This window comes from Rhododendron vialii, chromosome 13a (genome assembly GCF_030253575.1).
Source record: "Rhododendron vialii isolate Sample 1 chromosome 13a, ASM3025357v1".
Taxonomy (NCBI): Eukaryota; Viridiplantae; Streptophyta; class Magnoliopsida; order Ericales; family Ericaceae; genus Rhododendron; species Rhododendron vialii.
The window spans coordinates 22506174-22531739 of record NC_080569.1 but is presented as its reverse complement, the minus strand read 5'-3'; the positions used below and the strand labels follow the sequence as shown (position 1 = coordinate 22531739).

Genomic DNA, 25566 nt, shown 5'->3' with positions numbered 1-25566 from the left:
TAAGACTGAAGTCGTGGCTCAGATTGCTCGACTCTCGCGATCGTTACTGTCCCTTCTACTACTATTTCGAACAATCCATTCCCCGAAATACGTACTAGTTTAATCATTTACAGTTTGACAAAAAAAGAAAAGAAATACTAGTTTAATAAAATTGCCCTTCGTTGCGGTATTATTATTGGAAGGTGTTACGAGCACATCAGGTGTGGCACACCCCAGCTACACCTCTCTTACATACAGGTGGGATTTACTGGAACGGATCTCACCTGTATGTGAGAAGGGTGTGGTTGAGGTGTGCTACGCTAATGCACCTCTAGCATTAATGTTATCGTTGTTAGTGGAGTATTTTTTTTATCCGAGGTCCATTTTAAGCGCATCTTAATAATTTGCTTTTCGGTCCAGAGAGAACATCCATGGATTAGAATTTTTTTGAAAGTAAATAAAATTAATAATCAAAAAAATAAGACAATGATTAAAGAGAAAAATATGGTAATGATTAGAAAATAAAAACAAAATAAAGTTAAAATGGAAAACAAACAAAATTGCTTTGTTTGGATTACTTTATGAAAAGAAATTATCAAGTCAAAAAACAATCTTATCCTTTCTTTCAATTCTTACTTATCACTATCTCTAATCATTATTTTCATTTTTGTCTCTATCTCTTCTCAATTATTACCTATACTTTTAATTATTATTCTCATTACTTATGAGCCTACAATTTTTTTACAATTTTTTTAAAAATTCATCCAAACACAATATTATTTTTTTACGGCTTGACCCAATAATAATCACAAAACCGTAATCAATTTTATGAAGAGGAAACCAACCAACCCGAGTACCCTTGTGATATCATAGTCTATATGTAGAAAGATACAAAGAGAGATCAGAGACGATGTTTCGAACTTGTGGGTGGTGAGAGAGAGAGAGAGAGAGATTAATAGAGAGGAGAGAGAGAGAGAGAGAGAGAGAGAGAGAGAGAGAGAGAGAGAGAGAGAGAGAGAGAGATTATTAATAGAGAGGAGAGAGAGAGGGGAGAGAGGGGATGCCATGGAAGTCCCTCTGCATGTACAGAGACCAATCTGTTGTAGAACTGTCTTCTTCACTGAAGGAACCCATTTCAAACCATTTATTGGTGTTTTCCCTCGTGGGAAGACCAATCTCTACTCACAGGTAAATCTCCCAAGTCCTACCCATTGAGCTATACGTGCATATCTGTGGGTTTTTGATTTAGTTCTGAAATCCATGGGTGGGTAGAGTGTATGCATTATGGGTTTTGTATTTTGCATCCTGAATGCCCATAAATGATGAAGATTGATGTTTGATGTAAGCTTTGTTGATTAAGTTTTATTTTTTTTTCTTTATATTTTTTTTCCAATTGGAGATCAAGTGATTATGCTGTTATAAATTTCAAGCACATCCATATCCATATCATTATAAAACAAATAGTTTTAGAGTGTGTCAATGATAATTGCTCATAACTATGAATGCTACAGTATTCTTCATGGCAAAAAGACTTCCCAGTGGCTGGGGTTTCGCGTCGAGTAACTGCAAGTGCAGGTTAACTACTTCAAGATGAAAGTTTGATGTTTAAAATTCATTACTATTTCTAGAATTGATTAGGTTGCCGTTTTTGTTGTGCTCAATGTAGATTTTTCAAGAAGGCAGCAGCCTAGAAAAAAGATGAATTCAGGAGCTAAAGGCTCTGGTCCTAAGGGATTTGTGCCCAAAACGCCGGTGGGGACAAGTACGCAGAAGCGGGATCAAAGGAGTAGCGGAGAGACAGCAGGTTCGAGTACTTCCACATCTAGCGATTATGGCGGCAGCGCTAATAAAACAGTTGAAATGAATGTTGATACTGATAAAGAAAGGATAGTTGGAGCTCATCCGCTGAAGAAAGTTGAGGAAGAAAGAGAAGATAAAATTGATCGGACACATAAGGGGGGATCAGATAGAAACCCAAGGGCAGCTGAAAAATTAAATCAAGTGGCTGAAAATAGAGTAGTTCGTACAATTAATGATTTTACGGCAAAGTCACAAAAACTGAAAACAATTGCGAAGAATGTTGAGGATTCGGTTGATAGAACTGGTTCAGGAGGAACAACTGTGGATAATGCTAAGAGTGAAGTTGTAAGGCAAAATGCAAACATTGACAGTGACGAGTCGAAGAAAACAATTGCAAGTGTAAAGAATGAGAGTGTTGATTTTCGACAAACTGAACGTATTATCAGTAGAGAGAAAGAGAATGATGATTCTTCTTCTCTTAAATTGAAGTTGGAGATGGAAGAAAATATGCTTAAGCAGAAGCTAGAGAGGCTTGCTGAGGAGAAATTCTCAAAAGGTATTAAGATGTTTCATTATCCCGAGGTAGTTAAACCGAATCAAGATATAGAAGTGTTTCTTAATAGGAGCCTCTCCACCCTCAATAATGAACCGGATGTTATGATCATGGGAGCCTTCAATGACTGGAGGTGGAAATCGTTTACTGAAAAGTTGAACAAGACTCATTTCAAAGGGGATTGGTGGTCTTGCCAACTTCATGTTCCTAAAGAAGGATACAAGATAGATTTTGTTTTCTTTAACGGTAAAGACGTTTATGACAATAATGAGACGAAAGATTTCTGTATCACAGTGGAAGGTGGATTGTCTGTGTTTGAATTTGAAGATTTCTTGCTTGAGGAGAAACGGAGGGAACTAGAGAAGCTTGCTAAGGAGCAAGGTGAAAGGGAAAGACAAGCAGAAGAACAAAGGAAAATAGAGGCAGAGAAGGCAGCAAGCGAAGCTGATAGAGCACAGGCGAGAGGAGAGGTACAAAAGAAAAGAGAAATTTTGCAGGAGTTGACAAAAAAGGCTGTAAGGTTTGTGGATAACGTGTGGCATATAGAGCCTAGTGAGTTCAAAGGTGGGGATATGGTCAGATTGTATTATAACAAGAGTTCAGGTCCTCTTGCTCATGCTAAGGATTTATGGATTCACGGAGGGCAAGACAATTGGAATGATGGGTTGTCTATTGTTGCAAGGCTAGTCAGCTCTGACAGAGAGGACGGTGATTGGTGGTATGTTGACGGTAAGTTCATATATTCCTTTTAATTTTTCTTTGTTTATTGTTTCCTCGTGTAATTGTTGACATGCATAATGGTGCGGTGGGAAGTCTTCTACTTGTTTTAACATCCACATAGAGTCTCATTACGATGTTACAAATTTGATTTGCTGAAGAAACCCATATCTGTGATCTATTTTTCGGTTGATTTTCTTTCTAGAGTCTCAACTTGACTACTTTATTGTTTCTTCCTTTCAGTTGTCACAGTATAGCTTTTGGTGCTCCTGATGAAGCTATGCTAAACTAATTGAAGAAGTAACATCTCTTTGACCGTATAGACCATTGTGTGTCTTCATTTCATGCTCTACATGGTTCAATGGATTTTTTGACTAAATTGTTGGGCGCTATAATGTATTATTAGCTCCAACTTCCAAGGATCAACTAGGGTCGCCGATGGGTAGAGAATCATCTATTACTCAGCGTGTGTCTTTTCTTGCAATAATGTAACTCAATATTCAACCGTAGGATCTTGATTTCTATTGGTGATTTGGGAGGTGAGTAGACAACCCATTTTTGAGGGCAAAGTTACACTTCCAGCCCGTACTACTTTGTTAAAAATTGGGTTATGTGGTCGAATATAATACTTGGCACTTCTTATCCAATGTGTATGGTATCTCATCAGTTATCTTAAAAGGTGCATGCTATGTAGTTACTTGGCCTAGGCAAAGACTCAGGGTGCAGATGTCTTATGTTTTACTGTATGTGGGATTACTGCTTGCCCATGGTTCTGTGTGTTTGTGTTCAGTCATTCAGATTAATCTAGCCCTTTAAAGAGAGATGTAAATGACTAGTTTAGTTTCGGTTTTAGCGATGAATCTTAAAATACTGGGAAGGAGAATTGACTTCTTGTGTAACTGATGCTGAGAAAAAAAATTTAGAATTTGCTTTGCTGCTCCAGTTATATCCCTGCTGCATACCTGTGGATATTAGCATCCATATCATGTTACTAACGGAATATCTTTATTTTTTGGAACTGCTGTACAGAAAATCGCCATTTGTACTGTTCCTCCCTTGGCTTTGTTTCTTCAAGCCATCAAAGTCATTGAATAAAAATTAGGAATGGGTGGAAAATTTAAGAGGGTAGCTTTGTCTTTGTTTTATGGTAATGGCAATGATGGAGGGTCAGATGACTCGGATCTTACATTAAAGGTGCAAGAATCATTGGGTTAGTAGCTGAATATTATATTGATCGAGTCACTTATGGTCCTAGTAAACATGAGGTTCCAACTTTACTGCCACAGCATAAGCAGTTTTTCTCTAATGATACAAAAAGTTGGTTGTGGTAGATAGAAACCAACAGAATGTAGCTTCTTAATTGTGGAGTTAGGTAATTTGTTTGAACTTTAAGGTAACTGTTGGATGTTGCATATGAATTTTGCTTGTTTCTTCACAATTTTAAAATGCATGGAGTGAGTAGGTCATTGTCTCGCATTGACATGTCAAGATGTAATGATCTTCTTACAAAATCCATACCAAATCTTTCTGTCTGTTATGAGTTCATGCTGTGTGATCAGGTGACAATTACTTTTTGCAGTTCTTGTACCTGAGCGAGCCCATGTCTTGGATTGGGTTTTCGCCGATGGTCCGCCTCAGCAAGCCGTTGTTTATGATAACAATCATTGTCAAGACTTTCATGCTATTGTCCCCAAAAGCATTCCTGAAGAGTTGTTTTGGGTTGATGAAGAAGATAAGATCTACAGGAAACTGCAGGAGGAAAGGAGGTTAAGGGAGGAGGCAATACGTGCCAAGGTAAATTCTTCATTAGATCGCATTGGGAGTGAAAATAATTACATGCTCGCTAAGAGTTATAATTGTTTTTAAGTGTCAACGAGGCAGTAAAGTAAGAGAGGAGGCAACTTTTTTTTTCCTCTTTTTAATCTCTATCCTCCTTTCACATTTTCTTGTCTTACTCACAGGCTGAGCGAACAGCACGAATGAAAGCTGAAATGAAAGAGAGGACATTGAAAACGTTTCTGTTGTCTCAAAAGCATATAGTATACACTGAGCCTCTGAACATTCAAGCAGGAAATATGGTGACAGTTTTCTATAATCCTGCGAATACAGTTCTGAATGGAAAATCTGAAATTTGGTTCAGATGCTCCTTTAATCGGTGGACCCACCGCATGGGCCCATTGCCACCACAAAAGATGTTGCCTGTAGAGAATAGTTCGCATGTCAAAGTCACGGGTGGGTACCAATGTTCTGTTGTTTATTACTGATCCTGGGATAGTTCAAGAGTAAACAAGTAATCTTGAAAATTGGATAACATCTGAGACATACCCTTCCTTGGGAAGCTTTCCTGCTTTATTATAATCTTTACTTTGTGTAATCTGTTGTCCAATTCTGAAACACTTTTCGCTAGCTTGCATGAGAAGCTTATCCTCAAACAAACAGTGTATACGTGATATTTGGATAGTTTGCATTCTTTAGAAGCACATGCACTGGGAACGTGACATGAGAAAGAAAAACAGATACACAAGTCAATACTTCTGGCTATGATATTTGTTAATAGTACCATGCCATTCTTTCTTGTTGGAAGTGCCTCTCTATGACCAGGTAACCTCTCTTGCCAAGCTGAAGTCATTACATAGACAGATCTTGATTCACATATTTCATATCTGAGGTCGTGCTTTATGTGCATGACGCATGATGAGCTTTGCTTTTGAAAGCCACCAATTAAGCAACTCACAAAACACTTGTAGGGTTTGCCTAAACGATTGTTGTTGGATAATTTGTTCTGCATGCATTTCCTAACCGTTTAAGCTTTCGGGAAATCGGTAATCTAATATGGAAGGCTTTGGTTTCTTAGAGGTCTGTGTTTCAAGTCTCTTGCGTGCATTGGTTCCCTATTTGCTTGATGTTTAATCTGAATGTACGAGGGATGTGTTCGAGAGCTTGATACATCGTTGGGCTCATTTCCCAAGTTCCTAGCAACTTAACCTTTTGGGACAATTAGCAATCGAAAATAACCAACTTGTGCCCTTTGAGCACATGCTTTTCTTATTGAAGTATTGACTACAGAACCTCAAAAGTTACGAGCACCTATGAGCTATTTAGAAATGATGTTCAGGGTAGGTGGAGCTATATGCTGCTATAAGCCGTTGCATACACAACTAATGCCCTCTTAATCACATAGGTTTAAAATTCTCCATGTATACAGAGTCACGGACCCACTCCTAGTTTTCTTATTTTCAATCTTCTCATAAGCTTTAATCACTAATGCTGATAAAACTTGTTTTGCAGTCAAGGTTCCATTGGATGCATATGTGATGGACTTCGTGTTCTCTGAGAGGGAAGATGGTGGAATTTTCGATAACAATAGTGGTATGGATTACCACATACCCGTGTCTGGAGGAGTTGTTCAGGAGTCACCAATGCATATTGTGCATATTGCTGTTGAAATGGCGCCTATTGCAAAGGTAAATTATGGTCATTAACCTTTTCTTTTATTGTTTGTTGGTAAGTTAAATTTTATTGCTAATAAACAAGAAACAAGAACATCAGGCATACCCCTGAGTCACACCAAAGACACAACGAACCAAACAAAGAAACAGCAACCTAGACCAGAAGCACACTAAGCACGAGCAAATGTTCCTACTTCAGAAACAAAGACACTGCACTAACAACCAGTAGGACAGCTATGTGGAAGAAAAAAGAGAAATCATTAATCATCTCTGTGCTCTGAAAAACGTTATCCTTATGCTTTTCGATATCCGTCTTTACCATTCACCAATTCGAATTAGACAGTGTCTAGATTTTTTTTTTTTTGGCATGCTTTCCCGTGAAATGTGCGTGTAGCTTGTTGCACCCGAGTCACAGGATATGTCCACATTTTTTGTAGATTACAGCACCGTATTAATGGTTGGAGTTCATGTATTATTACCACTGGTATTGTGGGTTGTCAAATGCCTGGAATGAGATTGGGCTTTTTTGGTTTTGTTGAGAGTGAATGGAGGTTTTTCTTCAGTTATGCGAGACCAAACAAGAAAAAATTCAGAAAAGTTGTTACTAGTTTAAATCTCTGTACTTCGGAGTACTATTGAATTGATTGATGTCAAAAAGTAATCTTACCAAGACAAGGTTGGTTGAATGAGGAACTGTACATTTGGTCTAAGAATGAAGTAAAACAGATGATATTATGTCCACACTAGTAGAAATCTTTGAAGTTTGAACACATGTAGTGAGATGCAAGACCTTGTTTCTCTGCTGCATCCAATTATTGCTACGTGTGGAACCTATGGTAGTGAAAGTATTACAAACTTGAAACTATGTGTATCAAGAAGATACATTGGAGCAGCAATTTTTTTGGATCCTTTACTAGTTAATGCTTATTCAATTTGATTTGAAACTAGCGACAAAATTATTCAGCTTTGTTAAAGCATCCAACTCCAAACCAATTGGCAAAGAGTGGAGAGGCCGCCCAGGCTCATATACTAGTTTTGGAGGTGATAATTAACCAATGTGGGACAAATCCCAACACTCCCCCGCACGTGCAACCCCTGACTCACACATGGAGAGGTAAATAAAGGATCCATAACACTTGGATCACAACAAATAACGGTGCACTTATGGCACAAACAAGAAGGAACAAATTCTCCGAAACCCTAGCTTTGATACCATGTTAAAGCATCCAACTCCAAACCAATTGGCAAAGAGTAGAGAGGCCGCCCAGGCTCATATACTAGTTTTGGAGGTGATAATTAACCAATGTGGGACAAATCCCAGCAAGCTTTTTGCATTTGTCCTTGCTCAAGAAGATGGATACATGCTGTCTACTAAGTGATATGGTATATCCTTTTTTACTTCCACTTTTTTATTTTTTATTTTTTATTTTCTGAGGTGCTTTCTTGGAGTTGCATCTCCTCCCTAAAATGACAATCATTGAAACTTCTTGGTCAACGTGGTTGTCTTCCCAAATTAGAGCTTGCTGCCCATCTCTTTTTTTTTTTCCGTTATCTAGGTTAGTCCTTTCTATACTGTCTTGTCTTTCTACCAATTATCCTTCAGAAATAAAACATAGCTAAAGGGACAGAGACTTTATATTTCTAATGCAAAAAGTTGGATTGGAATACAGAAAGGCTCCTACAACATCTAGTTGTATAAGATAATGGAGAGAGAAGTAGGAAATAAGACTGTATATTAACATCATTTAACATTGGCACCACAACAGTTGCCAGTTGCCACAATACTCTTTCCTTCATCAAAAGATGAGAGCATATACCTATTAAGTGCGAAGTTGAAGGTTCCTCCTTAAATTGTTCCTTTTTAATAGTTATGCCCCCACCCACCCACTCCTTTGGGGGCCCATTTTGCTTGCTTACCTTGTTGCTTTATAGCATTTTTTGTTTGGTCTCATGCTGCGTTAATATTTTACAGGTTGGAGGCCTTGGTGATGTTGTCACCAGCCTTTCACGTGCTGTTCAAGATTTAAACCATAATGTCAACATCATCTTTCCAAAGTATGATTGTATGAATCTAAGCAATGTAAGCATCAATTCTGTTTCTTTAGTCCAGATCTCAAAGTTTTTTTGTTCCCGTTTTGGGTGTGTGTGTAGATGCTATGTGAGTCCTCCCTCCAAGAGTATCAATTCAATCGTCTTATGTTTTTCGACCATACATGAGGCAACATGGCCCACCTTTGATTTGTAATTACAAACAAATCGAAGAGGTTGAGTGGTTTTTGTTAACACTATATCAACCTATGAAGCACCGATACCTTTAGAGGTCGACGTATTGTAGTGTCGGACATGGGGACACGTATCCGATAATTTAATTTAAATTTTTGAGGGGGACACGGTTGGGGACATGGGGAGACACCGACACGACGGGGGTTAAAGTGTAATTTTTTTTAAAATTTGGGGGTCAAACTGTAATTTTTCAATAGGGTTGTATTGAACTTATGGATGTCTTGTTTTGTTTGAATGTATTGGAACTATGGATTTTTTGTTTTGTTTGCATTTTGCCATTTAAATTTGGAAAAAAATTGAAAACAAATATAAACAAATAAATAAATATACACGTGGCGTGTCCCCCCGCCGTGTCCGTGTCCCCATTTTTTTAGAATTCCCGTGTCCTTGTCCGTATCCGTGTCAGTGTCCGTGCATCATAGATGTCAACCAACAATGTTGCTGTAAAATGAGGTCTAGTAAATTGCATAGATTGAATCAAATTATGTAGTTTATGAACATGAGGAAACAATTAACAAAGAAAAATTAAAATGATTTCTTAAATTTAATATTTTCCTCAAAATTTTTGTCTCGTTGCGTTTGTGCAAGATATTATATTTAGGTTGCAATGTAACAAAAATCAACTCAATGGTTTTCTGGATTCACATAATCATGTTTGTTGTGAAGTTTTACCACTTTGTAGGAAAATTAGTGCGAGGATGGAAGATGGTCCTTGCGGTCCAACTTCTGCCTTTATGTTTCTTGTGGATCTTTTAACTTATTTTCTTCTCCAAGTTTTATGACTCAGCATACCTAATCTAACATGTTTTGCGATAGGTGAAAGATTTCCACTTTCAGAAAAGCTATTCTTGGGGTGGGACTGAGATTAAAGTCTGGTTTGGCAAGGTGGAGGGCCTTTCTGTCTATTTTTTGGAGCCTCAAAATGGGTAATTCCTTGTTATGACTGCGCTTAGTATCCTTCCTGTTTTTGCTATACTATTGGTCACTACGTTCATTCCCTTTTTCTCAATGACCCAGTTGAAAAGACATAAAGAATACGTATTAATTACTACATAAAACATATTATTCAAAGATTAAGTTAGCACTCCCTCCTTCCCATATTGCTTGTTCTGTACGGACATGCAATTAATGCATGTTCTTGGGCCACTTTTCGGGGTGCAGTTTGGGCCTTTGATAAGGGACATGAAGGATCTATTACATGGTGTTGGGTATAACTCAACCCCAAAAGCTAGCTGATGAAGTGAGGGTGCCCTCATGTTTATATATGCCCACGGAAGCCGTAGCCAGCCCTTTCATTGCTTGCTTAGGAGAAGTAGAACCGATATGGTCAAGCGAAGAGAAAAAGGGAGTTCTCTGTTTGTATCCTCTAATCTCAAGACTTTCTTTCATTTTCCATAGCCGGATCACACACTGATCCGAGCAATCACTGGCTACAACGAACCCTTAATTCTATTGCTCTCTACAGGGCCTGCCAATCACTTATGGTCGGCTTTCTCCTTTGGAGTAAAAGCCGAGTGCACAACACAACGTTCCCTCTGCAAGTGTTAGTCCATTGGGGGAGGAGATTGAATCACTTGATATACATTGTTGGTCCCATTTCCTAACATAAGCTTATAGAACTGTTGGTAACTTAACAATCACCCACGGGCTATTCGTATTTCGTACTTGATCCTCGAGGATGGTCCGGTTGCTCCACACCTAATAAGAATGATTATATGTTTGTGTATAGTATTTATACAGGCATATAACTAATAGATTAAGTTGTTATTTTAGGTTTTATCTATTAGTGAATATGGTTCAGTTAGTCTTATCTTTACCCTTTTATGTTTGGAGAGTCTATTTAATGGACTCTACATGATGTTTAAAATGATTTTATGGAACAATTAAATTTTTCTGTAGTATTGGCATGGGTGCATTTACTTCCCCCATAGATGTGGATTTTTAGGATTTCTTAGGTGCGGATCATTTCTTATTGATTGTCCTACATCAGCCTTGGTTTGTCGGGTTGTTCTGGAGAAAGAAGTACAACAATCTAGAACAATGCTGGGGCAAGGTTTAGAATTCTAATATGCTGACATTGGAACCGAGACGACTTCATCTCTACTGGTGGCAAAATAGGCCTCTCTAGAAAACTGAAGCCCCTCGGCCTTCAGTCCGCCTTTGTGTCAGCACCAGAAAATGTCTTATTCTTTTGTTCTTGAATCAGTTTACTGGAGAGGTTATACTTTGTATCCCATGACACCCATGTCACAGATCAGACTTCTTCATTCTTACCTCTGAAACCAATTTATCCCTTCTTGATGCAGAATGTTGTTATTTTTTTTGATCAACAGTTGTTCTAGAATTCTGAACCAGGGTCGGGTGTGGTAGTATCTGTTTCTTTTCTAGTGAGCCAATACTCGCCCAAAGGCTAACGAGAAATTAAGAGCAAGATTCGGTACCAATGGCCGAGACTACTCGAGGTGATGTTATCAAGATGACTAAGGAGGTGCATAAGGGCACATTGATATGCCCAAAACCTTAAACCCTAATTCCTAAAATTTGTATTTATAAGATGAGATGGTCTGAACCCCTTGCAGCGGTCGTTTCCTTTTCATCCTGACTCAACACGGAAGCTTACGGAGTCCTTAAAGTTTCCACCTCATTTGCTTGCCTTTAAAAAGGGAACAAAACACAATCTTAATTCTTTCTGACTTTGTGTACCACGTGTGCGGAGGGGCTAGGTTTTGTTGGGGGTAAAATCTCTATCAATCCCTTGTTCCCCCATTTGTATAGATTGGTTTGCTGCCTTAACGTCTCCATTTTTACTCTCGGACTTTGACATGTTCCTTGATTTTGCTTCTTCTATCGAAGTTGAACCTTTGAATCGCAACAATCGGACACTAGAGTCAGACGACCGACAAGTTTGGAACCAAGCGATCAAAACGAGGCAACCAGACCATGTTCGGTTGGAGATTTAGGATTCTCTTTCTGCGTACGGTCTCTAATTAATTTTCTCTCAATCATTACTCTCATTTCTCTGTCTATCTCTCTCCACTCATTACCCCAAATTCAAAATCCAAATACCAAAACGAAAATGGTCTCAGTGACTTGCCCATAGATATTGGTGCTGCCTAACAAAGATTGTTCTTGGAACTTGGAGCCCCTTTTGGTAAAGATTCCCAGGATGCTGAACTGAATCCAGTTTTCCTGAAATCTTTGAGACAGGATCTCTGTGGCATGGTCAAAATTGCTCTCAAGTACTCTGATGTAATTTCATATCAATAGTGAGGAATGGAGCCATGATGAATACCTTCCTCAGACAACCACAAGGTTTGTTCAAGCTCCAGACAGTGGAATACTTGCGTTTCTCTTTGTGTCAGAATGAAGATGAGAGTGCTGGCTTGTTTGGCTACCATCTAGAAAGTCTTATGGCAGGTTTCTCAGAAGGCTAGAACAGCCATTTATTTGACTTCAAGAAAAGATTACAGCACTTTCGGAAGGAAAGCAATGCATACAGTTATGCTGGTTCAAAAATGAAAGAACAAGATCTTGAGACTTGGGGAATAATTTCTGGTGTTCAGGCACAGACCAATGAAAGACTGATTCAGCTGAATCTTAGAAAATTCTATTCTGATGCTGGTGTAGACGTGGAGTAGTGTGGTTGTTCCTTAACATAGCCCCAGCTTGTATCTAGGATTCTAGATAAGGGAAGAAAAATACACGCCTCCAAATATTTGACTTATTTTTCTTTCCAGAAGTATTTCTGCTCTATATGGTAGGTTTTGCAGCACCTTTCTGTGGTGATTTTTTGGGGTTGAAGTGTGCTATCAAATCCATGGGAAGATATGTCTTATCTTGTTTTTCCCTTTGCAGATTGTTTTGGACGGGTTGCATTTATGGTTGTAAAAATGACGCAGAAAGATTTGGCTTCTTTTGCCATTCTGCTCTTGAATTTCTTCTCCAAAGTGGATTTCATCCTGTAAGTTTACTGTTTAACTTGTATCAAGTTGGCTATTTGTATCTGGTGTTAGACTTCATCAATTCCTGAGGAAATTTGTACTATTATGGGGCAGTTTCCCTGTTACCATTTGAAATCCTCTGACAACCCAAGATGCACTCGACACGAGCATGTCTTCATGCATATTGTTGTACTCATAGACTCTGGATCTGAGAAAATTCGAGTGCAGAAGAAAAAGAGAGATGTAGCCCAGTTTTTTGTTTTTTTAATTTAGATAGTAAACTACCTCTCACTGATTGTAGGTTTGGTTGTAGTTTTTGCATTGCCTTTTTTGTCTTGTTCGTTCTCTTTATGCATTTATCTACAGAAGATAGAACCAGGCACTTCTCACATTGGGTCCTCACCAGCTTTTGCAAAAGCAATTATTCCTTTCATCCTTTGCATGACAATATTTCAAAGTGACCAGAAGTTTTTTTCTTCTTCTTCTTCTTCCTCCTCTTTTTAGGCACATATAAAGATGTGTTGAGCAGTCCTTCAATTCGTTTTCTGTACTTTAGTCTGTTTTCTTATCTTGAATTTAAGGGCCTTCTTTGTTCTACATTTTGCAGGATATCATTCATTGCCATGACTGGTCTAGTGCTCCAGTTGCGTGGTTGTTTAAGGAGCATTATATGCACTATGGTCTTAGTAGAGCTCGGGCTGTCTTCACAATTCATAACCTTGAGTTTGGGGCCCAATTCATCGGAAAAGCCATTACATATGCAGACAAGGCTACAACTGTTAGTGCTTACTATTTAATTGCTTAATGATTTCCCGTAGACTCTAAGTCAGTGATACCTTATCTTTTAATTGTTTTTTTGACTTGTATCAAAGTTACCAAGTAATTCCTAAGTTGTGACTTCCAACCTGAAGTCTAGACTTGATTTCTTTTGATTTTGGTTGCCTTGTATCATAGATCTCTTAGACATTTATTTTCTTGTATGCACGCAGGTATCCCACACCTACTCCAAGGAAGTTTCTGGAAACCCTGTCATTGCTCCTCATTTGTACAAGTTCCATGGCATATTAAATGGAATTGACCATGATATATGGGACCCATACAATGACAGATATATTCCAGTAAGTGGTCTGCAATTCTTGGTCTTCAAATGCATTTTCCTTCTTATTCATATTGATATCTAGAAGAGAATGCAATAGTTTAATTCATCACGATATTCTACATCATGTCTTGCAGGTGTCTTACACTGCAGATAATGTTGTTGAAGGCAAAAGAGCTTCCAAGCAAGCCTTGCAACAAAGACTTGGTCTGAAAACGGCTGATCTTCCTCTAGTTGGAATTATCACTCGTTTGACCCATCAGAAAGGGATCCACCTCATCAAGCATGCGATTTGGCAAACGCTTGATCGTAATGGACAGGTAGTCTTTTTCGCTCTCTTTTTCTTTTCTGTGTGAGCAAAAACAATCAATGCTTTGACACTACCAGTTGTCACTCTGGACTGCGTGACTGTTTCCGTACTTAGTTAATACTCTCTCTCTCTCTCTCTCTCTCTCTCTCTCTCTCTCTCCGGTACCGAGGATCAAAATGTCATTTCGGTCTGTTGTTTTGGTTAGCTAGGGAAAGGAAAAGTATTGGAAGCATTTTGGAAATGCTTGAAAAATCTTTAAACATGGCCGAACATAATGACAATTTCAAAAGAGTTTGGGAATGTATGAACATGTCATTGTTGGATTTTTATAATAGGTGTTGAAACAACTCAATGTTTCTGTATGTTTTGTAGAATCTGACATGTTTTGGATCATTTCATTTTCGGTATGTACTGGTGGAAACATTGGTATTTTCAATTTTGTGATTCCACTCGTGCTACGTCTTGGTCTCCTAGGAAATGGAAGCGTTTAAGTCTGTTTGAAAATTTTGTTCCTTGCTTGTGATGCATAAAAGGGTTTCTAAGACTACAGAGCAACATAGTTATATGTTTTGTAGATATAAGGGCCACCTTTTTGAAATTTCTGCTACCATTTGTTTAGCAAGCAAAGGATGTAGCAGCATTCCATTGTGTTGCTGATGGAACGTATCATGACAGGTTGTATTGCTGGGTTCTGCTCCAGATCCTCGCATTCAGAATGATTTTGTTAATTTGGCAAACCATTTGCATTCTTCACATGGTGACCGTGCCCGCCTTTGTTTGACTTATGACGAGCCTCTTTCCCATTTGGTATTCTCTCATTTAATTTAAGTTAATTTAATTTTTTTACATTTTCTGATTCCTACCCATATCTTGTTGCCTGCAATATAACTCTGATGTCAATGATTCGCTTGGAAACTATTCCAGATATATGCCGGTGCAGATTTTATCATAGTCCCTTCAATATTTGAGCCATGTGGATTAACTCAACTGATAGCAATGAGATACGGTTCAATACCTGTTGTCCGCAAGACAGGAGGTGTGTTGATTTTTATTTTTGTTTGATTTTTAACCCGTCGATAAAATTTAGAACCTCCTTGCTACTCTTCCTGACTGATAACACTCTTTCCTATGATTGATTTGTTCACAAATTTCTGCTGATATCCAATGTTTTGCAGTTTTGTTTTCAATGAAAAAAAAGTTTTGTTTTCAATGAAATCCGCAAGCTGAAGCACAGTTCTTTGCTTGTCTCAACTGAAAACTTATCTCTTCCTGCCCGATTGTGCCGATTGGATATCAATTCCCATAACTCACTTGCATTTTGATTATCATGATTTCCGTGGAACATGTAAACCCCTAATTCTTCTGTGCCATAGCTTGAAGTTAAATATACAAAGAAAGTAAATTAAATTCTTCCAAGGTACTGTAATAATAGATAGAAGACGAGGACTTCTTTGCTGTGCATTTGATATTTGATGGTTACTGGAGTTCCTGCTTCGGGCTTAGATGATGTGTCAAAAGTTATTTCAACACTTTCTTCTTACTGTAGGACTCCATGATACTGTATTTGATGTTGACCACGATAAAGAGAGAGCAGAAGCACAAGGTCTTGAACCGAATGGATTCAGTTTTGACGGAGCTGATGCTGCTGGTATTGAGTACGCTCTTAACCGGTGAGTCAACACGTATATTTGTCAGACAGGTGTTTTCTTCTCGAGTAGATAATTTCAGTTGTTTAGTTTTTTTTTTTTTTTTGGGTGAAACCAAAGGGCGGAGGAGGATTATATAAACCCATTGTCGAAATCATTTCTTCATTTTAGAATTTACTGTACAATACAATATGCCCTATTAAAGTTCTCCCTTTTTTTCAACACAAATTTGTCAGACATGTTACGCTCGTCTTTTAACGTAGACCTTGCCCCTACCTCCTGCTCTCTCTGTGGAGTATAGGCTTGCAACTTACAACATGTTTTTCAATGTTCCAGAGCAATCTCTGCTTGGTACGATAGTCGGGATTGGTTTAACTCGTTATGCAAGCGGGTGATGGAGCAAGATTGGTCCTGGAACCGGCCAGCTCTTGATTACATGGAGCTTTACCACTCGGCTCGCAAGTGAAAACAAGAAACGTAGGAACAGTTGTGTTGGAAAAGTAAGATGCAACTTGATCCCATAGCTCCCATATTTTTGTACAGGTGTAGTGGTAATCCCTTTATTAAATTTTATTCTCATTTTTTTTTTTTCTGTTTCATGTCAAAGCTGCGTATATTATGTGAGTAATGCAAGGCAATGGCTATTATAATCTGAGATGGTTCATTCATTTTCTGGAGCTGAAATCATATCTTAGTATCAAGAATTGAAGTTTATGCTTTGACCATTCGGTGCTACGTGAGTTCTACATTTTCCAAGATGAGGTCGGAAGAAATTAGACTAGGACGACTTTTACATCATACTCCTATGTGGCGCCTGATCATTCTTTTAGGCGTTTGTTGTAGCTAGCGTTATCGTAACACAAATTATTCAGAAGCAGAAGTCAAAAAGCTGATAAGCTTCTCCAAAATTTGTGATTTAAGTTGTTCCTGGTCCATAAGCAGGAAGCCGTAGTTATGACAAACAAGCCGGCACGGCTATTGGAACTCCAAACAGCTCCTTAGTTTGCTACTCTCAACTTGATGTTTTTGCTGCAATTGAAGAGACCAACACTGCTGGAAATGGTGGTTTTGTGAAATGGTTAAAGGGTAGTGATTTGACTTGTGACCAGATGGGCTTTTGGGGAGAATATGAACCATAAGTGGAGAGAACTTTATTACTGGCTTTCACATCCCACTTATCTGCACAAAGATAAGGTAGAGCCACCAAGTGTGTGTGAAGTGTCCTTGTCTTATCAATTCAGGTCTAATGAATACATAACATCTTGGATGGTTGGAAGAAGTGTTCATTTTAGTTCATGGCTCAGACGAATTGAGAGGCTGATTTTGTAAAAGTAACTGAGAGGGATGGCTGATAGGGGGGCGGATCCCGTCAATTTGGCTATCGACTTGTTCAGTCCATTTGGTGCATCTGAACTGTCCAAAAGTGTTTTGGATGACTCAAATTTAAAAGGGTGTTTTAGGGAAAAGAAAAAAAAAATCATAAACACTCTCTTTAAATCTTGGATGTCCAAAACACTTTTGAACAACCCGGCTCCACCAAATGGACTGAACTGGTCGGTACCAAATGGACAGATCCGATCCCGACTAGCAAATGTTCAAGAAAAGAGACTGGGTTAGAAGGCTAACAAATGTTGCTTCTCAGCCAAGTCATGAAAAGTTCAAAAACTAAAATAGTTCAAGAAAAGAGAGAATTTTAAGACTGGGTGAGAAGGCTAAAAATTTTTTCTTCTCGGCCAAATCTTCTACTAGGCTGCGCTCTCTTGGACTCAACTTTAACTTAATTTAAATTTGAAAATTGTCCTTATTTGAATTTTTTTCGCATTTGTTAGTTTTGCGCCAAACTTTTATTACTTATTGATTCGTCTCGACGAGAGGAGTCGGAAAGTATTTTTTTTTTACTTTTACCTAAGTATTTTGAGAAATAACCATTTTTAGCACAAAAATGTCATTTTTGCGCTTAAAAAGTGGTTATTTCTCAAAATACATGGATAAAAGTGTCAAATTCTACTTTTCCGATTTCTCTCGTCGAGACGAATCAATAACCGACAAAAGTTTGGCGCCAAACTAACAAATGCAAAAAAAAAAAAAATTACATAAGGACAAAACTTTCAGATTTAAGTTAAGTCCAATAGAACGCAGTTTGCACTTAGGCATAGTAGGCGTGCTATGAGCTCCTCAGTAAAAGCTCACCTAGGTTTTTTTTTTCTTGGTCAGAATCGTTCATCTTCTTTGCTTTGTTAATGCAGGTTGCTCGTGTAAAAGTTCAAATTGATCAGACAATTTTTTGATGTATGATCGGAGCTTACCTTCTACTACTAGTTTATTTTCAGAATCATTCTAACAGTTGAAAGTGTTCCAATCATATGTCTACATATATACCTAAATTTTTGGAGGGTCACCTAGTTGACGACAAAACAATGAGTCCACAAGCATGATAAGAAGCAAATTCATATTTTTGATTTCGCAAAACAAGTATGTCTCTTTGCATATTTAACTTGATTGGACGTCGTTAGATATGTCAACAAATTACATTTTTAGAGGACAAAATGAACGGTGGAAGTTTAGAGTTATTTGTACAAACACGTTAGTTTTTATCATGGACAAACGTTTTTGCGAGATGTGAAAGAACTACTATTCCAATATTTGTTGTGGGCCATAATTAGTAGACCCGCAATGGCTCAAAACTGGGCAACTTAATTGGTTCGATCAAATGATTATTAGCTATAGTAAGCCTGGTCTGAATCAGTTGGCATGACTGAAGCAGATATATAGTAATGTAGTTGCTTTCACTGTTATTCCAATTGTGATGTTTAACTGCCCAAGTAGGCAATTTTGCCGGCTGGATTAACCATTGATGATTATTAGCCTTTCAATAATGCTCAACAGGGAAAAATGCCACTGGGCTTCTGTTTATGGCATTAATTATCTTTCTTGAGAGATTTCTTAATGCCGAACGGGTACCACGAGGCGGTATCCATCAGCAATTTAGACCGTCCAAGCAGTGATCTAATAGCCCAGATTTATTCCTTCTCTGTCCCCTCACCCCACCCCACCATTCGTTCTCCTCTTCTTCTTTTTTCTAAAATTTGAACCATTCAAAATACTTTTGAACGGTCCGAAACGCCGACGTGATACCACGTGTGTGTGGCACCAAAAAATTTCTCATCTTTTGGTCAACAACATGATATTAAATGCTCATCTCATTGCCTGTTGCCCTCAAGGATAACATATTACGGAGTAAAATGTTTTATTCTCATTTAAAATTACAACACCACTGTTACCCTGACAATCATTATCATCACCGGAACAAGCTCTACGTAGACTGGAGCCGGTTACTGTGCTCTATTAATAGGCCACCCAAGCGCCGTTCCATCATTTCCACACCTAATCGATCTGTTCCACCTTTTTTTTTTTTCTTTTCCAAAGCGATATATATCGGCGGGTTAGTATTGTTTATACTATATGTTAGAGAGGGAGAAGGGGAGAGGGCTCGAACCTGACCCAAATGTGTGAAAATACAATTAAAAAAGAAGCATTGAAGTACCAACCGCACTTTACTTATCACTGCGATCTATTCTACCTTGATCACAACAGATTGTTGTATTGAAATTGAGACTTAATGAAATGACCATGTTGTCTAAACCCTAGTCCAATCAGGGAACAAATAATCTAAGGGCTTGTTTGGAACCGGGGAAAAGTAAGGAAAGAGAAAATAAAAGAGAGAAGAGGAAAATGTGGAGAAAAATTTATTCTTTGTTTTGTTATTTAATTTTCATTGTTTTCCATCAAACCAAGCAAGAACAAACTACTGTTCTTTCCTTTCATTCTTCGTCTATAAGTTCCAAACGAACTCTAAAAGAATTATATAATCGAACTCAACCCATCACACAAGAATATCCTAACGTCTCTCTCCCCGTAAAAATTAAATTCACGATCTCACAGCATACTCTTGGCCAGCTAAACCCTGACCCATTTAAATTCTTGTACTATCTATGATCACCTCTTTTTTGATCGGCTTTTTGTAATTGTATCTATCTCACTGCATCATTTAAGTAGGGAATGCATGAGCCCTACCAACGTGACATGTAACTACCCGGCCCCCCGCATTCCTCTCTCTCTCTCTCTCTCTCTCTCTCTCTCTCCACTGTGACTGTTCATCTCACTTCTCATCAGCAATAATTCTCAACACCCATGAAGCACCGAAGAGTGCTGAAGATCTAGTAGAGAGTACTTCGATAGCATGCATCAGGAATAGTAAAGATTATTCAGTACTGTCAGTGCCGGCCCCGCACACACACTAATATTTGTAGGGATCACCACATACCATGTGGAGTATACATTCCATAAGGGTGGGGTTTTTTCTGCTTTCTTTTTTTTCCGATTCGAGTTAAGGATTGACATAACCAGGTTTGCAAAAGTTTGATTCTGATTGATTTCAGTTTTTTTCAATGGGAGCTTATTCGGATCCAACCAGAGTCTAATCGAAATTCGGTCTATTAACAAGTATACCGTAGCTAACACTTGATGCAAAAAAAACTTAGTTAGAGCATCCACACTAGGCTCGTTTCTGCTTCTGCAATTGCTCGGCTCTTGTAGTGAGCAACTGCTCATAGGCTATTATATTTTAATGTGGCTGTCTTCGTTTTCTCACATGGCTCTGGCCCCACTTCTTTCTCAAGCACGAAAAGTATACTAGATTATTGAAGTATAAATAAAATAATGCGTTTGATGAATAGAGTAGTACTTCTTATGTTCTAAATTGTTGGTTTTGTACGAAAAGACGTGTAATTTTCGGATAAAAAAAGTATTTTTTTTGGTATTCGTTAAATCTAATCTAATCTATCCTATGAGACTTAAGAATGGAGATGAGTGCTTACGAGAATTAAACTATGCCCATGTTCATGTGCATGAAAGTATAAGGAAAACACAAACTACATAATTTTTATGGGATAAAAAAAATACTTTCATGCATAATTTTTAATTTTTTTGACACCCAATTAGAGATTTCAATTAATTTTTTAATTTGGTGTCAAGAAACTTGAAAAATTATGCACGAAAGTACATGATGTTTTGATCAAAAAATTGCACGCTCTTTCGTGTATGACCAACAATTCGCAATGGAGGGATTAAAAATATGACTTGGGAAAATACTAAAGGTGACTTTTTAAGTTATAATTTTACTTAAATTTGTTGAGGCTGATATGGATGCTCTTAAAATATATTCATTACAAAAATATAATCGTTACAAAATATAGCCGCTATAGAGTATCACATTTGAGAAAACATAAAAAAAATTAAAAAAATTTCAATAGTATTATATTGGAAGAAGAAAAAAATAATATAGTAATAGATCACATGTTAAAATAGAGAGTCTGATACAATATGCATTTTAAATGTGACTAGCTAAAATAACAAAGTGGTCTTTTAAAGTATAAATTTGGTCTGAAATTTAAAGAGTCTGATGTGGATGCTTTTATAGGACATATTGGCTATGACTCAACAGCTACATGTTCTAATTTTCATTTATAAATTGAAAACATTTTTCAAAATTTCATTTATTAGGAGCTCTAAATTAATGTTTTCCATCACTTCTACCAATTAATCAGGGATGTTTCCGCTAACCAAAAAGTTGCAGACTACAATTTTTTAGTTTTGTCCTTATTCAATTTTTTTTTGCGTTTGTTAGTTTTGCACCAAACTTTTATGTAATATTGTTTCGTCTCGACGAGAAAAATTAAAAAGTAAAACATTATGACTTTTACACAATTATTTTTGACAATATTTGAGAAAAATGAAAAAGTCTGCTTTTTGGGTTTTTACTTGGATATTTCCAAAAAATATTTGTGTAGAAGTCTTATTTTTTTTTTTACTTTTTTGATTCCTCTTATCGAGACGAACCAATAATACATAAAAAAAATTAACGCAAAACCAACAAACACAAAAACAAAATTGAAAAAGGACAAAACCAAAAGTTGTAGTCTACAACTTTTTGGTTAGTGGAAACGCCCTCTCAGTTTTCATTTTAATTTAAGTGACAATAAAACACCAGTAATAAATGAAAAGCGATCCTCCAAAAGGGGTGTTTTGGCTTAATAATTAAGTTGGTTAATTTTTTCTTTATTCAAATTTCTTGTGTTTGTTGATTTTTTGTCTGTTTTTGTGAATTATTGGTACGTCTCGAGAAAATAAATAAAAATAAATAAAAAAATTGAGCCAAACTACAAAATTTTTGAATAAAGAGAAGATAATATAAATAATCTGAATGTTTTGTATTATTTTTGTCTTTAATGGACTTTTTAAAGGTTTTGATCACATTTTTTTACTTTTAAAATTCTTCTCGTCAAGATAAACTAATAATTCATAAAAAAATTAGCGCAGAACTAATAAAGGCGAAAAATCCAAAATGGGCCCAAATCTCTAAGTACAGTAGTGAATCCAACTCAACTACGGGTACCGATAGTGTACATATTGTGTTGCGGCCTAGTGGGACCAACTTTGGAGTCCCGCAGAAATAATTTGAACCGTTCATTAATTCTAACATAATTTTTCAGGTGGCCTTTTAAAAAATCACCTCCATTTGATAATTGTAAGTGTTTGATTCAATTTTTCAATATTTCTTAACTTCTGAATGAAAGTTAGATAAAAATCCTAAATTTTGAATGAAAGTTAGTACTAAATAATTGGATCAAACACTTACATTTGAATTCTGAATGAAAGTTAGATAATTGAATCAGATACTTACAGATATATATTTTATGTATGACCACTAGAAAATAATTTTAAAGTTAATAAACGACTCAAATCATCTGTATAGAACCCCAAAGTGGACTCGCAGATCGATAGGTACATTATGAGGGATTGAGAAATCTTGTAGTGTAAGGCCCTGTAAGACACCCTGTAGGGCGCACACAAGTCATCGATATTAACAATGAATGATTAAAATATGATTTTTAATTATGACCGGTAAAAATCATTCATTACCGATCATAATTGATTTTTAATGTGGACTGTTAATTGATAAGATCAACGACTGTGTGCCGCCACCCTACATATGCACCGTATGGAGTGCACTACAGCACCCTGCGGATCCCATTATGAGTACCCTTCAATCGGTCCAAGCTTTAGTTGTGATTGAGTTGGATTTGGATAAGGTTACGGCTATCTTCGAGGTTTATTAGCTGGAGTGTGTAGACCAATCTCTCCACTCTTCCCAATCAACGTAGGTAGGCTCCCTTCCGAAATTTTTTTTAAAAAATAAGTGCTTATTTTAGAATTTTTCAAAAAAAATAATAATAAGAAAGGCCATTTCACAAAATCAAAATAAAAAGTTTATTTCACATTTTCAAACTCAAAAATAATATAAATGTCAATTTTTTTTTGCACTGTATTAAAGATCTTAATGAGATCTATCAAATAAGATCCATATTGATAAGAAAATTATTTGCGTAAGCACATGATTTTTGAGTTTGAAATTGTCTTCTTAAAAAATAAGGAGTTGTGCTATGAGTAATGGGCGCCGAGGAGGGAAATCGTACCGACGGCCGCGCCAGGCCGTCTCCGGCCACCGGACGGCCGATCCGAGCCGTCCAAAAATTCTATAAAAAAAAACCGAGGGGGCTATCGTGGGAATCAACGACATCCGAGGTTAAGGAACTGTTACACTGTCACACTTGAGAGTGGTCACTACGTTGGTTGCTCTTTCTTAAGCGTTTTATTGAGAAAACAAAATACATATATGTGGTTCCGGTGACACCTAAAAAAACATATAAAAAAATAGCCCAAATCTCAATCTCATAGTTCTTCATCAAATTTTGGAAGATCCGAGCCGCTCAATGTGTTCAAAACGTGATTTTTAAGGTTATTCGGGAGAAATTGGGAAAAAAAATTATTGGGAAGGGCTTGATTTGAGCATTTTTTTATTGAACCGTTCGATAAAAAATTGTTCGGATGAAGCCATTTCCGATCATTTTTTTCTGATTTCTTGCGGGTACCCTTAAAATCACGTTCTAATTACATTGAATAGCTTGGATCATCGAAATTTGATTGGAAACTTTGGGGTGTTTTTTTAGATTTTTTTTAGGTATTCCCGGAACCGCCCCGCGCGCGCGCGCGCACACATACACACACATATATATATTAGTCCACTTCCCGTAAGGACCATCTTAACTTAATAAAATATGGACCTCCCTTTCCCGATAGAATTTCGATGATCCGAGCCGCTTAATGTGTTCAGAACATGATTTTAAAGACCCATTAGAAATTAGCAAAAAAAATGACCGGAAAGGACTTTATCCGAACAGTTTTTGTTTGTTTTTTATCGAACGATTCAAACAAAAACTGCTTGGATGAAACCCTTCCTAGTCATTTTTTTTGCCAATTTCTCACGGATACTCTTAAAATCACGTTTTCAACACATTGAGTGGCTCGGATCATCGAAATTCGAACGAAAAATAAGAGAAATTGGGAAGTCCTTATTTTAACTAAAATAATGACTTCCTCATTTGAAAATGACACACACACCCAGAGAATTTACCTAGTAATATGTCTTAAAATCTAAACCTACGGACAAGGATTAATACAAAGGTCATTATAAAAGTAGGTACGTAAAATATACAATGAGTCGGTATATAACTTGTTCACAAAAAATCATACTAGTCTCCAAATACCACGAGTGCTGCTATTGGTACATACAATATGTACATATAATGTACATATAGATTTTGTGAGGTTCAATTTGGGTCCCACAAATATGATCCGAACCACTCATTATTTTTAAAACATCTTTTTATGGAGCCCTGTAAAAAATCAGCTCAACCTGATATCGGTAAGGATTTTTTCTGAATTTGTAGGGGCGAAACTAAGCAGTTAAGTAGTTTCGCCTCTACAAATTAAGAAAAAATCCTTATCTATATCGGGTTGTGTTGATTTTTTACAGGGCTCCATAAACAAATGTTTGAAAACTAATGAGTAGTTTGAATCATCTTTGTGGGACCCGAAGTGGACCCTACAAAATTAAAATGTACATAATATATACATTTCATATGTACCCCTGGCATTTTTGAAATACCACTGATACAAAAGGAAAACCATGTAAAATGACCAGGAAGGACTATTTGCCTATCAATGGGCTAAAATGTGGATTGTAAATGGGGTTATAATCATAATTCCGATTGAACTCAAAACTACGTACTACAGTACTAATTTACTCCGTATTTTGACGAATTGATGTGACATGCAACTGTCAAGTTATGAAATTAGAAATTGAATTCGCTGAAATAAAGCATAACGACGACTTCCAGAATGGGCAAAAGCCAACTGCTATCTATCTATATTACGTGTACTAACTGAGAGTAGATATATACTACCTTCATTTCCACTCTTACATATTGCAATATATAATTAATTGAAAAGTGTCACGAACTCTCGAAAATGACAAAAGAATTGAAACGGAGGGAGTACTAACAATAAAAAAAGATAGCTCTTTCTTAGATTGATACATGGCTTATTTTTATAATTTCTCCACATTTTCCACCAAATTATATTTGAAAGATTGAAAAAAAAAAAAAAATTCAAACTTCTTTTTATGTTCAAACTTTCTCCCTTGTTAATTTTTTTTATGTTTAATTAATGAGAAACTCGTATACTAATGAGGGATAAATTTCAACCGAACATTAGAGTATAAACGTCCCCTATTTCAGTGCATAACACGAGTGACGCGCTTGTACATACTCCACCATTATGAGTCTCTATGACAAATGCAACGTTCTCCTTTTTTAAAACATTGCACTTGCA

The 25566-nt window shown here is 37.0% G+C and overlaps 1 protein-coding gene across 2 annotated transcripts in view; it reads left to right on the top strand.

Moving 5' to 3' along the window:
• Nucleotides 1-17070, top strand: part of LOC131315288 (starch synthase 3, chloroplastic/amyloplastic) — a 102530-nt gene extending 85460 nt beyond the window's left edge. Inside the window, exons 2-18 of one of the 2 annotated variants that reach the window (XM_058344443.1) lie at nucleotides 1033-1167; nucleotides 1491-1554; nucleotides 1646-3061; nucleotides 4629-4843; nucleotides 5011-5281; nucleotides 6338-6513; nucleotides 8471-8578; nucleotides 9598-9707; nucleotides 12637-12742; nucleotides 13330-13500; nucleotides 13712-13840; nucleotides 13956-14138; nucleotides 14804-14935; nucleotides 15053-15164; nucleotides 15675-15798; nucleotides 16111-16274; nucleotides 16717-17070. In XM_058344443.1, coding sequence (XP_058200426.1) covers nucleotides 1045-1167; nucleotides 1491-1554; nucleotides 1646-3061; nucleotides 4629-4843; nucleotides 5011-5281; nucleotides 6338-6513; nucleotides 8471-8578; nucleotides 9598-9707; nucleotides 12637-12742; nucleotides 13330-13500; nucleotides 13712-13840; nucleotides 13956-14138; nucleotides 14804-14935; nucleotides 15053-15164; nucleotides 15675-15798; nucleotides 16111-16240 — 3570 coding nt within the window. In that variant the 5' untranslated portion in view covers nucleotides 1033-1044 and the 3' untranslated portion in view covers nucleotides 16241-16274; nucleotides 16717-17070. Of the gene's footprint in view, nucleotides 1-1032; nucleotides 1168-1490; nucleotides 1555-1645; nucleotides 3062-4628; nucleotides 4844-5010; nucleotides 5282-6337; nucleotides 6514-8470; nucleotides 8579-9597; nucleotides 9708-12636; nucleotides 12743-13329; nucleotides 13501-13711; nucleotides 13841-13955; nucleotides 14139-14803; nucleotides 14936-15052; nucleotides 15165-15674; nucleotides 15799-16110; nucleotides 16427-16716 lie in introns of those variants that run through there. The other variant, XM_058344442.1, reaches the window with a different exon arrangement.
• The last annotated feature ends 8496 nt before the right edge of the window (nucleotides 17071-25566 follow it).